The sequence below is a fragment of the Eschrichtius robustus genome, chromosome 20 (assembly GCF_028021215.1).
Source record: "Eschrichtius robustus isolate mEscRob2 chromosome 20, mEscRob2.pri, whole genome shotgun sequence".
In the NCBI taxonomy this organism is placed as follows: Eukaryota; Metazoa; Chordata; class Mammalia; order Artiodactyla; family Eschrichtiidae; genus Eschrichtius; species Eschrichtius robustus.
Window position 1 is genome coordinate 23,007,963 of NC_090843.1, and position 15,441 is coordinate 23,023,403.

Below are 15,441 nucleotides of genomic sequence, written 5' to 3' on the forward strand. Positions count from 1 at the left end.
TGCGATCAGCCTTCCTTCCTCAGCGAGACATGTGCCTCTTGACCAATGGGCGCTCACGTTTCTCTAGCGAGGGCTAAGCGATGGAAGGAGGTGGCCTGGAAGACGCCCCCGACGCGCCCTGGGATTGGCTACGTCGCACGGCGCGCGAGGACGGCGGGCCTGAAAGATGGGAACTACGACTCCCAGCTTCCTGCGATGGGGACTCCGTTACGCATGCGCGTGGGCGGGGCGGACCGTCTTCTATATAAAAGGGGCGCAGAGGGCTGGGAGGCAGCAGTTGGAAGTTGGCAGGTGGAGAGGCAGGTTGGGAGGGGAAGTTGGGGGAGGAGGCGGAAGAGGAGCTGTCGGAGGGGGGAGGAGGGAGGGAGGAAAAAGAGGAGGAGGCGGAGGAGAACTGAGCTGAGCAGAGCATCGAGCCAAAGGGGAGATGAGTTTGTCTGTCCTCGGCTGAGGCTCCGGCCGGGCCTAGGGAAGTGGGAGCACGGGTTGGAGCGACACCCGTGGAAGTGGGAGGAGGTGGCTCTGGGACTTTAACCCCTTGTGGGCTCTGCGGCAGGGGATTTAACCCTTTGTGGATCCGGCCCCTCGGAGTCAGCGTCATCGGGTAGTTTTAACCCCTTCGGGGCTGGGTTTAACCCGTTGGATTTAACCTAATCTCCTTGCCCACCAACTCCTTGATCGCGGGGGCGCTCTGCGGGGAGGCTTGAGGCCCACCCCTCTGCACAATACCTACTGTTCCTGCTGCTGCACCCCCCTTGGACCCGCTAGCCGGCCGCGCTGTGGGCCCTTAACCCTTTACTGACTTGAGCGCCCCCAAATTGCAGTTGGAGTTTGCTGACAGAAGGATTGGCTGAAGGCATCACTGCAGGAATTACAGACCGAAGAGGACTGTGTTGGACATTTTTGAAAGAAAAGAAAACCCTTTTTTCCTTAAGGACTTACAGCCAAAATTCTTCAGACTCCGAGAAGAGGATTCTATTAGCAATGGCCGAGCCACTCTTGTCAGAGTATCAGCACCAGCCTCAAACTAGCAACTGTACAGGTGCTGCTGCTGTCCATGAAGAACCGAACTCTGATCGCCCCCCAGGCGCGGAGGAGCGGGTGCCCGAGGAGGACAGTAGGTGGCAATCGAGAGCGTCCCCCCAGTCGGGTGGCTCTCCGGGGCAGGGCGGGGAAGGCAGCCTGGAGCTCCAGCCGCCTCCCGTGCAGACCCAGGTCTGCCCAGAATCCAGCTGTCCGGAAGCGGGTGAGAACGGCCAGAATGGGGACGACTTGTCCGCTGGCGGTGCCCCCCAGCCGGCGGCGGGAGGGGAACAGAGGCCGAAGGCCAACAAGTTGGGGGCTTCTGCCGCAGGGGGCGAGGAGGCGTGGGGACAGCAGCAGAGACAGCTGGGCAAGAAAAAACATAGGAGACGCCCCTCCAAGAAGAAGAGGCATTGGAAACCGTACTACACGCTGACCTGGGAGGAGAAGAAAAAGTTCGATGAGAAACAGAGCCTGCGAGCTTCGAGGATTCGAGCCGAGATGTTCGCCAAGGGCCAACCAGTGGCTCCCTATAACACCACGCAGTTCCTCATGGATGATCACGACCAGGAGGAGCCGGATCTTAAAACCGGCCTCTATCCCAAACGGGCCGCTGCCAAATCTGACGACACCAGCGATGAGGACTTTATGGAAGAAGCGGGCGAGGAGGATGGGGGCAGCGACGGGATGGGAGGAGACGGCAGCGAGTTTCTGCAGCGGGACTTCTCGGAGACCTACGAGCGGTACCACGCGGAGAGCCTGCAGAACATGAGCAAGCAGGAGCTCATCAAAGAGTACCTGGAGCTGGAGAAGTGCCTCTCGCGCATGGAGGACGAGAATAACCGGCTGCGGCTGGAAAGCAAGCGGCTGGGCGGCGACGACGCGCGTGTCCGGGAGCTGGAGCTGGAGCTAGACCGGCTGCGCGCCGAGAACCTCCAGCTGCTGACGGAGAACGAACTGCACCGGCAGCAGGAGCGAGCACCGCTGTCCAAGTTTGGAGACTAGACTGAAACTTTTGGGGGGGAGGGGGGCAAAGGGGACTTTTTACAGTGACGGAATGTAACATTATATACATGTGTATATAAAACAGTGGACCTTTTTATGACACATAATCAGAAAAGAAATCCCCCCTGGCTTTGGTTGGTTTGGTAAATTTAGCTATGATGTAGCTTGTGTGCTTTCTCCTGTTCTTTAATTATGTGAAACTGAAGGGTTGCTTTTCTTGTTTTCCTTTTTAGGAGTTTTTTCTTTTTTAATGTGTAATTTGACCAATTTATAAAGCATTTTTCTGTTAAAAATCCCCTCCTTAAATGGAGCTATAAGGTGGCCAAATCTGAGAACCATTAAATTCATTCTAGTTATAATAAATTTAATATTTGTAAATGTAATGTAGTTTCAGTGTGATTTCTAGAGCTAATTCAGAATAGTACTGATATATGTGATTGCGTTTTGGGGGGGGGGTAAAGGAATCATCTAATTTGTCCATTTTCAAAAAACAATCTTTAATGGGAGAATTTTCAATTTGCCCAGTTTTCCCTTGAATGGGTTTTAGTGTGCTACAATACACAGTTCCGGCAAAATATAAAGATTTAATTATCTTCAATACTTAAGTATGCTTGTTTTCTAGTGCCTTGGTTTTCTTTCTTGATGCTGGAGAAATAAACCAGTGTTGGGTGTTTGGGGAGTAGAAAGTAACTACAATCAGCAGCTTAAAATTTTAATTCTGCTTCTCAATAGCCGTTCAAAAGTCTATTAACAAAAACGTAAGCCTAATTTGGCAGTTTGTCAGGTTAGACAACTGACAGCCTCATTTCATTCCTACAAGTGTGTTTTTAGTAATTCCCCTCTCCTCCCAATAAGGCTGGAAGGAGTTCTTGGATGCCTGGAAAAGGCTCTTCGTAAACCTCTTGCTTTCTTAGTGCAAGCAATGGTTGGATAAACTTGTGAGGCAGCTCTTTATGTTAAAATATTCAGAGGTAGAGAATATTATATTTATAGAGGAAATGGCCATTTGGGGCATTCCAAGGACTTAACCTTAATTGTCCAATACTTAGGTGCTCCCTATACCAAAAAAAAAAAAAAAAAAAAGGAATAGAAGCTGTCCACCTTTCCATGAGAGTCAAACTAAAATTAGAAATGCCCCCTCACTGCAAACCAAATGTAAAGCTTCTGGTTAAGGAGCTAAATTAAGTCCTTAGGGGCCAAGTGGGAACCGTGCACCTTCCCTATACAGCCGCTGTTCTCTATCTCCTAAACTACTGATAGCTGCTTAGTCCTTGAGTAGTTATGCTCTTGAAAATGCAGGGAGGCCCTGGGAATTAATTTCTGCCCGCAAGTCAAAATAGTAAGAAATTGTAAGATTGTTCCCTCCTGTCACCATGATTAACCCAGCCCATCTTTACCTGCCCTGTGTCAGTGTTTCCCTAGAGCAACTGCATTGTTCAAATCACTAGCACAGGGGTTCCTTCACATGGGGCCTTAGAAACCATAGGGGGCCTTGGGCTCCATGAACCCCATGCAATTATATGTAGACTTGTATTATGTGTACATTTTTCTGGGGAGAGGGTTCGAGAGAATCATGAAATTATCAAACTCCTTGAAGGTTAAGAACCCCTGGGAATAAAACCTCCCATTGGGAAGCTTGCTTTTGCAGCTAAATGAAATAGTGGAGGTGGTGGGAATGTCAACAGTGAAATGCACCTTATGATGCATGAGGAACATACACAAATCCATGAATCAAGGGAAATTATGGCAGTTAAGACTGACTCAGGGCCTTCAAAGCTGGACTGAGCTGGCCCTATTCTGGCAGATGGTCCACTGGAGGCGATGTATGATCAGCTTTTCCTTTGGCCTAAAAATTATATTAAAAGTCTATTTTGAAATAGTTTTTGTGTTTTTAATTTTCCTTCTGCCATGACGTCATGCAGCAGTCCCAGAAGCAGCAACACTGCCCTCTGCCTTTACAGTGCACAGCAGGAGCCTCATTTTGACTGAACTATATAGGTTGCAGCAGTGATGACCTCTGATTTCAGAACCTCTTCTTACTTAACAAGATGGATTTGAATATAACCATCTTGTTTCCCCGACTATTAGAAAGACTCTTAGTGCATTTATCATCAGGAAAAAAGTGTAAGTTTTAGGAGACATTCAATCCAGTCTTGAAAAATATATCTTTAGTTTTAAGTAACTGTCATAAATTACTTTGATTTACCTTGAGATATGCAACTTTCTGTCTGAATTTTGCTTTCAAAGGCACGGACATTTTACTGCGTTTATTGCATTTATGTTCTTAGAATGATGAGATTTGTGCAAAATTTCAGTTTTCTATCAACAGTTTCTAGATTGAAACACTTGACTAACATATTGCTCTAAGGGCAGAGAGAAAAGACTCCGAATTACCTGTACTAACAGGATCATGACAAATGATCCTCAAGTCCACTCTAGCCTTTCACTAAAGGCTTTTCTGCTAAACATTTTAAATGAGCTGCTCCAAAGATCATGCTTACACATTACCAATTTCAGTTCTCTTTCTTATACTGGGGCCTGGATATCCAGCCAGGGTAAAGCACTTCCCAAATTTTGGAGACAGCTGGCTGGACTGCTTAATCCTCCTTTGAGTAAGGAAAACTTTTCTTGGGCTAGCCTATAACCTAAAGTGGCCCTCAAGAGACAGAGCCCTTTAGATTTCAGTTTGCAGGGGAACAAGCCAAGGAGCTCCAGATTGGTTTAGTTCTGAAAAATGGACTAGGTATCTCTAAAGAGAGGAAACATTATAAAATTAGACCAGACTAGGAGTCAAAAACCAGGCTCCTAGTTATACCTTTGACAAATACTAGCAGTACAACCCTGGACAAATCTCTTAAACTCTCTGAGCCTCATTCTTCATCAGCAAAATGGGGCCGTGCCTACTTCACATAACTGCTGTTAAGTATTAAAGGAGACAGCATGAAAATAGGCTATCCAAAAGTAAGGTACCATTGGCATTATTACTGGTTCTTTTTAAGACCAGAGCAGATGCCCATTTGATCAGTATTTTAATTTTCACTTTGTCCAGAGTAAAATAAAAATCCTTTGCTTGGGGAAATATAAATAAATATACTTTACCCCAGTGACTTCAAAAGTGAGAGAAATCAAAGAAGGAATCTACAGAAATAAACAAAATCCACAACTAAATAGTCTACCTTCAGAAAACCACTGTTTAGTCAAATATTAGGTAATGTACTACAGGTGTCCCCCTGTCCACTTACACCACCAGCAGGAAACAAGTATTCACAACAGTGTGACAGAAAAGCTGGCTAGAGTTAAATAGCACTGTACTTGTACCTAAGTACACCTGAGTTTGTGAGTTTTTTTAAATGATTTTTCACATTTCTCAAGCAAGATTATTGGAATAAAATTCCACTATCCTTTCTCATGTAAAGTGTAAATGGTTGTTGCTAGAAAAAAAAACTAATCTTTAAAAGTAAGTGTCAAATTCAGGCCCTGAAGAGTGGGATCTGCTGACCAAAGGGTAACAGTCATACTCTGTAAGTAAGACAAAATATATGGTCTAGGAGGCGAAGATTCACTATTTGGCCAATTTCTGCCAGTTGTCTTTGAATGCTGGAAAGCACACAACCTCATTTCATTTCTTGTTGAAAAAACAAAGGCTGGTTTTAGACAGATCAATAACACAGCTCTCACAAATCCTCCTGAATAAAGTTTTTCTTGGGCTTTACTTAGAGGCAGTTCAATTATGACAAATGATGTAACATGGGTAACAGCAGGAATAATCCTAGCAGTTTACTAACAAACTTCTGCACACCAACAAAATTCTTTCAAATGGTTGAGCTGGTACCAGGAACTGTTGGTAAGTCTCCTGAAACAGCTAGTGTGATTCTTTCCCTCAATACAGCACCAAGAGCAGTTACATTTGGCTTAAAATTTTCCAAAAAGAGCCAAAATTCAGGAGAGTATTGTAAACCCTCATCTGAAGGCACATTCTATTTGATACATCCACTGACTGTGTGTGAAGTGTTAAAAAGCCCTGGATCTACGGTGGGCAAAAAGGATATTCCTGAAGGAAAATGTGGGAGTTGTAGAGTGTTCCATGCACAAGAATTTGAGAAAATGACAGCATCACTGCTCTCGTAAACTACTGAGTAGAATTTGTCCTAGACTCCAGAGCGTCAGAGGAGAAGATTAATTTGAAGTTCTGAAGTCGGCTTTAAGCACGCAATTCTGCATACCTGGATAACTCCAGGACAACTTTCAGCAAAGGCAGAAGACCAACCAGAGGATGGAAGGGAATGTCTAGGAGGTTAGTTCTACCCTCCTCTCTGGGTCTTACTAAAAGTGAATTTAAAACGGCAAACATTTGAATTTAAAAAGAGAAAAGACAGAGAAGAGGATGGTGAGGGCTAAACAAAGTAAAAAACTAACTGGAAATCACATAGTTCAGAAGCAAGTATCTTCATCCTGAAGAGGAGGACTGCTGCAAAGAATTACTCCTACCTCTGTCAATGAATGCTGCTCACACATAGCCACTACTCCCAGGAGGTGGCCATCAGGCAAACGTAAAACATCCAGGACTTGCGGTAACAACTGCTTGGTACCCTGAGACTGACCCTCGTTCAACCTATTTGGATGGCCCATGGCAACCAAGGCCACACTTTGGTAAGGCAGGCCTCCCAACTGCCCCAAATAACCTTTGAAGCAGAAGTCCTAAAGTTCCCAAGTAAAGTTAGAGCAAGTAAATGTTTACATAGCCACTGAAGAGTAGTTACTCAAGGTATTTATGAGGGAGGCTGCATTGATACCATTTTCAAATTAGGAAACTGAGGCATATAGGGTTTGTAGAATTTGTTATAAACCACAAAGCAACTCATCTGAAAGAGGAGAGCTGAGGAGGAAGTTGAAGGTCTAGTTGAAAGTTAGACGCACAATAGACTCAGCAACAAAATGGCCAGTTTGGCCTCATCTTCAGGATTTGGCCTCTAGCCAAGCCAACCAAACCTGTGGTAGCACACACAGAAATAGAACTTGGAGTTCCTAACTTCCAGTGCTGTGTTTTGCTCAGTAGATAACCAAGGGACCATTGATTAACTGATTTTACTCGCAACTTTTCTTATCAAGGAATGGAAAAGCTTACGGGTCAACCTTAAATATGATAAGCTTTCATTTTTAAAAATGAGTACCAAATTTCTGCACCTGGTACAGTATTCTCCACTTAGTAGCTTCCAAAGGTTTAACTAGATTACTCCACAATGGAGGATGAATCACAGTCTGAGATCCTCCGCCATTAAATTCTTGACAGAGGAACCACAAAGATAATCTTTAAAGCCCCTTTCAGCTATAACTATTTAACTCCTACCAAGTTAGTGTCAGCTTTTCCTAACTGGCATATTCTCTTGATCTGAACAACAGTGTGAAGTGAACATGACATAAGCCAAGTCAACCCACAGCATGAATCAAGTGTCCTGAAGCTTTATTTAGGATAAGTGGTTCAAATTTTAGATTAACCTGAGTCAAAGGTGATCGTATTTTTGCAATCCAGTTCTAAGACTTTCTCTGAGAACATCTTGGGGGCAAAGGGAGAAAACAGTTAAAGCTATGGAACTGTCACTCTTACAACTTAAAAAAAAAAAAAAAATCACTTTATTAATAGGAGGAACAGGGCTTCAGTTCTGAAGAAACTTTGCTATTAAGGCCAAATGCTTAGGAACGATTTGACCATCTGTAATCAGCAATGAGACGCATCACAAGGTACCCTCTAAGATAAAGCTCACCGCCCACTCTCCTAATTCCGAGTCTACCTAGGCATAATTGCAAGTGACCTTTTAGCAACATTAAGCTACCCCTGACCTATGAATCTCCCTGAATTTAGATTTCAAGCAGTAAGAAACAAAATGGTTTCATCTGCAATTCAAGAAAAGAATTTCACATCAAACTTCAATCCTTAAGAAGCTGCTACAGCTATAAGGTTGAGTGTTTATTTTTCTCAAAGTAGGTTTCCCCTGCTCCCCCAAACGCCACATATATGAAGTAGCTCAAAACTGCAATTTCTATTTTGGTGGCCATCTGGGATCCACAGAAGTGACTTTCAATTACTTGGAATTTCAAAATAGAGGTTCCCTAGTAACAATGCACCAGTGGCAAAATACTCCCCCATTTTGTTTCGTCTGTGGGAGAAAAGTTCTTTAAACTGGAAAGAATTTGTAGCCTTATAAAGACTACATTGGAATTAGTTCGTTTTTTCCTTTAGGAGGGCGGCCATCTCCAAAAGTTTTGGTAAAAGTTATGGCTCAGATTTCAAAATGCAAACAGATGTTCCTGAAGCATCCGAAATGGGCCACTCCATGTTTATTCCCAGAACCGTGGCGACTCCAAGTTGTTTTGTGTCCCAACTCTGCAAAGGGCAAAAGCCCAAACCCCTTTGGTGTCAAACTTCAAGAGAAGTGGAACAGCACACTTTTGGAGTTTCCCAAAGCGGCTGGCGACGTGCGAGATCAGGTCGTTCTGAGAATCGGGGCTGGACAGGAGAGATCTCGAGGGCAAGAGCGCTCAGAGATTTCCACGTGCCCCGATCTAGCTGGTCCCTGGGGAGAATTAGTGGTTGCTACAGTAGGAAGAAGGCTGTTCCTGTTCACAGCCCTGGCCGCGGGATGGCCTTGGTGTACGGGGGGAGATGGTGGGTGCACCTGGCTCTCTGCCCTCGGAACCTCCAGCTGACTGCCACGCCAGAGGGGCGCGCGGCCGGAGCTGCGACCTCCACCCGCCCCCGCGGCGCCCATAGAAGTGGGGGTTCCCGCTACGCCGGGCCTCGCCGCTATACCCAGGCCGCATGGGGGTGGGGAAAGAACTCAGCGGAGCTCGGCCTCAGGATCTGCGCCCCCGTGGAAAGAGCAGAGGGGAGTCATTTCACCCGGTCTCTCCTCAGCTGGGGTCTCGGGAAATACGCGGTAATTACCCAAGAACCCCGCCCTCTGTGAGAGGCGAGGCTGCGGGGCTGCCGGGATGGTTTGAGGACCGGGCCCAGCCAGAGAGACTCCAACCTTCACCCCCCCGCGGTCCCCGGTCCCACCCCCCGCCGTCTCCCGGCGCCGCCACTTCAGGCAGCCCACTCGGCCCGGCCTCTCCCCGCGCCCGGACCACCCCCCATGGGGTGCTCTCACTGCGCAGCGAGTCCCTCCGCTGCCTCCTCCCAGCCCAAAATGGCGGCGGCGGCCACCGGTCCTTCTCGTCGCCTTCCTCTAGGGCCGAGGATCCCTCCGCGTCCAAGCCCCTCCCCTCTCAGCCGGATCTGTTTTCTGCCCAGTAAAGATTAACGCCATCAATGAACTCTTTAATTGAGCTCGGATAGGCGGATCGACTTGTGCTTCCGCACAGCTAATCGTTGACGAAAAAGGGAATATTGGCAGGCGAGTGGGCCAATCAAAGGAGGCATCGGTGAGCGCGGGACGCCGCTCGCGCAAGGGTAGATGGGTTTTAGAGTTTTCTGTGTGCTTGTTGACGTTACAGGCTCTTGATCCGCCTTCCCCAGCTAGAAGAACTACAATCCCCAGCAGGCACCGCGCTGCCAGGCCGGGGTGGGGGGGCCTCCCCCCAACCTCAGTGCCTGAGCGGCTTGACCAGAGCTGCAGCAACTGCAGCAAGACGTAGGGCTGAGGCGTTGGGAATTGCACAGACAGGCGGTCGCACAGAAAGACACACAGATGTAGTCCTGTGCATAGCCCCTGACAGCAAATAGGTCAGTTCCGCCTTTGCAAAATCTCCTTCCCGGATCATTTCCCCTCTTCCAAGGAATCCTTCCTTATCCCTGTTGGGTTTCCCTCCCAGCTGCCTGTAGTGCGAAGACTTCTCCTTACCCTTTCCTCCGTTTCCCATCCTGAGAAGAAGGAGGGAGGCAGGCCAGGCCCTGTAGATGAAAAGGCCTCAGCCCCAGGCTGGGCCCAGTCGTGTTTTTTGAGGTGTTGACTTCTGGAGCCCAGCCTGGGGAGGAGGTGGGGGCCTGCAGTCAAGGTTGGGGCCTCTGGAGGCAGTGGGGAAAGGACTCCTCCTCGGGCTTGTCGGAGCCACCGACCCACTCCACTCCCAGCCTGTCCAGGTCATTGCTGTGTCTTCGCCTCCCCAGGCAGTCTTTTCCCCTCTTTGGTTGCTGGGGGAACAAAGCTTAGGCCTAGCTTCCTAACTGCCAGCCTGCCTCAGTGAGTTTCAGGAGAAGAGTATAGGATCTCAGCCCTGGCCTGGGGCCTGAGGAACAGGACTGGGAAGATGGGAAGATGGCCCCTTAATCCCCGTTTGACCCCTTGCTGGCTGGAGGTGTGAAAACCAGGCTGGAGGCGGCCCTTCATTTGAAAATGAGGGTGTGCAGGTCTGGTGCTACAAAATGGCTGCTGCTGCCTTGGTAAAAATTTGCTGGGTAGCCAGAGTCTTCCTGAAAATTCTCCCTCGGGACTTAGGTTTCTATTATTTAAAGCAGGTGTCACTAGTTAAAAGGCATCTGCTGAAAGATTTGGAACAGAAGAAGGTGGCTACTCCAAACCAGACCAACTGTAACACAGAGTCACCAGCAGCCCTGGAGGAGGCTAAGGTAAGCCCCACTCTCCCAACCACCTGAGTGCCCTGAACACGGGTCCTGCCAACTGGGATCCTGGCTTCTTGTCTCAGATGTGTTAGTGGATTTGGAAAACCAGTATTTTTAAATGAGTCCCCACTATGCGCTGAGCAATATGGCAGATGTTAATTCTGCGCTATCTCATGAAATCCTAGTAGCCATTCAGGGTAGAAATTACTATTTCCATTTCAAAGAAGCTGATGTTCTGAGAGCTGACATGCCTTTTCTAGAATCATGCAGCCAGCAAGCAGAAGACCCAGGGTTTAAACTTAGCGTCTTGAACAACAGAACCCTGCCTTGCATTTTGTCTAGGCTGAGAACCAAGTCTGAAGCAGGGAGAAGAGTTTGAGCCATCGGTTCATAATTTAGGATGGAGGTTAGGGGGTAGGAAATCACCCAGGAGAGAGGGGAGAGACAGATTGTATCAGGCCCTCAGAGAACATCACCTTCTGATCTGGCAACAGGAGCCCAAACCCTCCCACCCTGTGCTCTCTCTCACTGGCCCCCATCTTGCCCATTCTTCTCCCCTAGTCCACAACTCCCTATAGGTAAGGGGGGAACTCTAGTCCTCTGATCCACCCTACCTGGCTACTTCCAGTAAATTTTCCAGATTTATTTAACTTGGAGTTCATGGCATGTCAGGGCCTGAAGGTTCAGAGAGGGCAAATGACTCACCCGGGATCACACAGCTTATCTGCAATAGTGGTAATGGTGGAAAGGGGACAAGCCTTCAGGAGGGAGGCAGCATGTGGGGCTGAGGGGCAGGGCTGGCTTGGGTGGGGGGAAAGATCATGGGGGACATTCGCTGAGGGCTGGGAACGGGTGAATGATGTGCGCACCGAAGCGAGACCCCCTGCCTCGGACTTCCCAGCGGCCTTGCCTCTTCCTGGATGGGGCAGAAGGTCTCCTCAGTTGGCCCAAGACACTGGTGGAGACAAGGCCTGTCACTCTTGATTGTATTGTTACTTTATGACATTCTCCCTGCAGGTAAAGTAACAATACAACACAACAAACAACACACATGTACACACACTCCAACGTACCCCATCCCAAATTATGAAGAGAACTTTGGGGTCTCCAAAACGCACATTAACACACCTCCAACTCTTACAGAGCTGCATACACCCCTCAGTACACTCCCTACACTCGAGTAGACCCATGCTCAGATGTCTCTGAACCGTGTTGAACATTATAAAACACTGTGCCAGTGGTGGTGGTTATTATTAGAATTCCCCAAACCACAAACTTCCAGCAATTCATTGTCCTCCCCAAGACTCAGTACTCCCACCCTCACCACGGCAGAGATAAACAGATGCCCTGAACACACGCACTCTTGACAGAATCCTTTCCGCCTCTTAGATAAGGTGTAGAATTCTCTGGGCTACAGACTGGAGATTGGCCCTTCCTCTCCCTAGTGCTTTCCTGCCCCTCATGTAGAAGAGTGATACCAACTTGTGCCTGGAATAAATACACTCCATTCACCCTAGAATGACAGAAGCGAGAGTCTCATGTTCCACTATCTTTTGGATCCCCCCCACTTCTGGGCTTATGTCATTTAACATATATTTATTGAACACTCACCTTGGGCCATGCTTAGCGACACAGTGGTGAGCTGAACAGACAGGACACATTCTTCTAGGAGAAAGACAAGTGGTAAATGGTAATGCGCTAAATGCTAAGTGGGACATTAACTGTCACATGACAGGGAGTCACTGGGAAGGGGAATGGGGGCTACTTAGATAGGGTGGTCAGGGAGGGCCTCCCTGAAGAGCTGACATTGGAACTTAACCCTAAAGGATGAAAAAGAATCAGCTATGCAAGTAGCTGGAAGCAGGATTGGCAACATGATTTGTGGGGTCAGTGCAAAGGGCTCTTAATTCAAAAATTACTAAGAAGTTCAAGACAGTGACAGCAGAGCATTAAGCAAAGCATGGGGCTTTTCTGAATGGGGGCCTCTGTGGGACTGTACAGGTCACTTGCAAGGAAACCAGCTCTGTCTGAAAGATAAGCTTTCTAGGAAGAGGGAAGAGCAAGTGCCGTTTGGGCTTCTGATCAACCAATAATATATCAGGAGCCACTTCCCATCCCATTTGAAAGAGTATTTATTGAATGTCTACTCTGTGCCAGGTGCTGTTCCAGGCATTGAAATTACAGAGTGAAATACACAGGCAAGATTCTGGCTCTCACCATGAGTTTGCTTGGGGAGGGTTGGGGGACAGACAGTAGACAGGTAAGCCCAGAAACAGACAAATGGTCGTAGAAGATGTGAGGCTAGAGAGGGACCAAGTGAGCTGGGTGCGGGCAGGTCGGCTTCAGGCTGGGTGAACAGAGGATTCTACCATGGGACGGGCCATCTGTGATCTGTCCTCCTTTTTTCCTCTCTCTTTAGATCTCTCGTGTTCCTGGGAGCCCCAAAACATCCCCTGAGCCTCATGACCCTGGAGGTTCCCTGCCCCTGACACCCCGGATGGAGAGCCACTCAGAGGAGGAAGATCCTCCTGGCAGTGGCCTAGGCTGGAACGGTAGGGGTCCCCGGGCCCAGAGCCCAGGGAGCTGCTCAGTGGAGGCCGTACTGGCACGGAAGAAGCACCGCCGGCGGCCTTCAAAGCGCAAGCGGCACTGGCGGCCCTACCTGGAGCTGAGCTGGGCCGAGAAGCAACAGCGGGATGAGAGGCAGAGCCAGCGGGCCTCCCGGGTCCGAGAGGAGATGTTCGCCAAAGGCCAGCCCGTGGCACCCTACAATACCACCCAGTTCCTGATGAACGACAGAGACCCTGAGGAGCCCAACCTGGATGTGCCCCAAGGGGCCTCCCACCCAGGCTCCAGTGGGGAAAGTGAGGCCGGGGACAGCGACTCGAGGGGCCGAGCTCATGGGGAGTTCCAGCAGAGGGATTTCTCCGAGGCCTATGAGCGCTATCACACTGAGAGCTTGCAGGGCCGCAGCAAGCAGGAGCTGGTGCGCGACTACCTGGATCTGGAGAGGCGGCTGTCACAGGCCGAGGAGGAGACGAGGAGGCTGCAGCAGCTGCAGGGGTGCACCAGCCAGCGGCCCTGTCGCCAGGTGGAGGAGCTGGCCGCCGAGGTAGAGAGGCTCCGGACGGAGAACCAGCGGCTTCGGCAGGAGAACGAGATGTGGAACCGAGAAGGCGGCCGCCGTGGTGGGGAGCCTGGCACCTAGGGGTGCCCCCCCATCCAGGCTGACCCAAGGAGAAGGTCCTGTTTTGTACACACTCAGGCCAGCCGAGTCTCAAGGAGGCAGGTCTCAGCACCCCTGCGCCCCCTGAGAACAGCTAATTTAGGTTCCGGCTTCCATCTTGTCATTTCCACAGTTTGTTCTTTGATGTCATCTTATTTTTCACAAAGGAATTAAATGATTTTGGTGAGATCACATGGGAGTGGCTAGCATTGATTTCACTAGGGCTGCTCTGAGAATCAAAGCACTTCCATCGCAGAGAGGCCTGGGGCTGACCCCAGCCTGGGAGGACAGCAGACCCCTGCATTGGGGGCTTCTCAGCGTCTCCAGAATGTCTGAAATCTGCTCTGTGTATCTGGGGGCCATCAGACTGCTCTGAAGGTTTTAGAGAGGGGAAGGCAGAGGCGGGAGGGGTCTCAGTCAGGAGTCACCAGGTTCAGCCAGAGCCTGACTTAAGATGCAAGATTGCTGTGAGGAGCTGGGAACTTCCTCTGGAGGAGAGAGGGCTAGGCTCAAGTCCAGGGGTTTCTTCAGGGTTTGTTCCCAGGCTCCCTGTATTTTCCCTATCCTCCCCGTAGTGTAGAGGGCTGGGCTAGACAAGGTGCCTTGTGTCTCTTTGTGCTTGACAGCCTCCCCACCTGCCCCCCATCTCCCAGCTGGGGGTTGGGCAGGAGGTTAGTTGTCAGGTTTGCCCCCTGACCTCCTAGAAGAGCACTTACAAGTAAGCGCTCAAGGGGAGTTTTCTCCTGATGGAAAATAAGCCCAAGGCTGGTTGGACAGGGGATCGATCCTTAGCAGAGCTGGAGGCTTGGCTTTCGAGGTGCCTGCCGTGCGTCTGTGCATCCTGCTCCTTTTAGCCTAATCACCTGTGTGGTTAATTCCCTCTGAGGTGAGCCCCTCACCTGTCTGTCTGATAGAGAGCTGAGTCAGCCCGGATATTGCCACCAACACACCAGCAGTCTTGGGCTCTGAAGCGAGCTCACACACCCCTCACACTCAGACCCACCTCTCCCCAGACACCTTATCTCTTGTTCTTGTGGCTGCAGAGTGTCAGGCTGCGGTGGTGGAGGGGAAGTTAGTCAACTCACCAATGAGCCTGTATTGGCTCTGCCACCGTGCACAGGGAGGGGCAGAGGCCTGGCGGGCCCAGCCTAACCTGCGTTCCAGGAAAGCTCGTCTTGACAGGCCACATTGGGCGAGAGAAGGGCTCAGGCCTGGGAGCTGCTGGGATGGAAATGTTGAAAAATCCTGTGTGTTGCCAGGACAACTTTCATTTCTGCCCTGTCACACCCAGACCTCTCCAGCGTCTTCTACAGCGAAGTAAGGCCAGAACAGATTCTAGGAAGGGATGGGTTTTAAGAAAGCAAAATCTCCCATCTTTGGGGTCTCCCCCAACCCAACCCTGGCTGGGAGTCCTAGCCCCCTCCCCTTTGATCCCAGACACCTCTGTCAGGAAGGGCTAGAGGAATGATTGTCCCCACTTTGCAGATGGAAAACCCAAGGCTCAGAGAGGAAGCGGCTTTTGGATTCCAGGAAAGCTGGCCTTAGGCCGGCCTTCCCCTGTGGGGTGCTAGCCAGGGAACTGAAGGCCCCTGGGCAGGGCGCAGGCAGCCTCCCAGCTGTTGCATTC

At 49.6% G+C, this 15,441-nt stretch overlaps 2 protein-coding genes across 3 annotated transcripts; both read left to right on the plus strand.

Moving 5' to 3' along the window:
- Nucleotides 1-366: 366 nt before the first annotated feature.
- HEXIM1 (HEXIM P-TEFb complex subunit 1) lies at nt 367-2,633 on the plus strand. The gene has a single exon (XM_068529823.1). It carries the CDS (start codon nt 985-987, stop codon nt 2,026-2,028), a length of 1,044 nt encoding a protein of 347 aa, XP_068385924.1. The 5' UTR covers nt 367-984; the 3' UTR covers nt 2,029-2,633.
- Nucleotides 2,634-8,635: 6,002 nt separating this feature from the next.
- On the plus strand, nt 8,636-14,006 carry HEXIM2 (HEXIM P-TEFb complex subunit 2). 2 transcript variants are annotated; one of them, XM_068530333.1, is made up of 3 exons: nt 8,636-8,963; nt 10,481-10,594; nt 13,008-14,006. In XM_068530333.1, the coding sequence occupies exons 1-3, from the start codon at nt 8,667-8,669 to the stop codon at nt 13,794-13,796; spliced, it is 1,200 nt and encodes a 399-aa protein (XP_068386434.1). In that variant the 5' UTR covers nt 8,636-8,666; the 3' UTR covers nt 13,797-14,006. The 2 variants fall into 2 exon arrangements, with proteins under 2 accessions (XP_068386434.1, XP_068386435.1); XM_068530334.1 differs by having other exon boundaries at nt 10,484-10,594.
- Nucleotides 14,007-15,441: the final 1,435 nt, after the last annotated feature.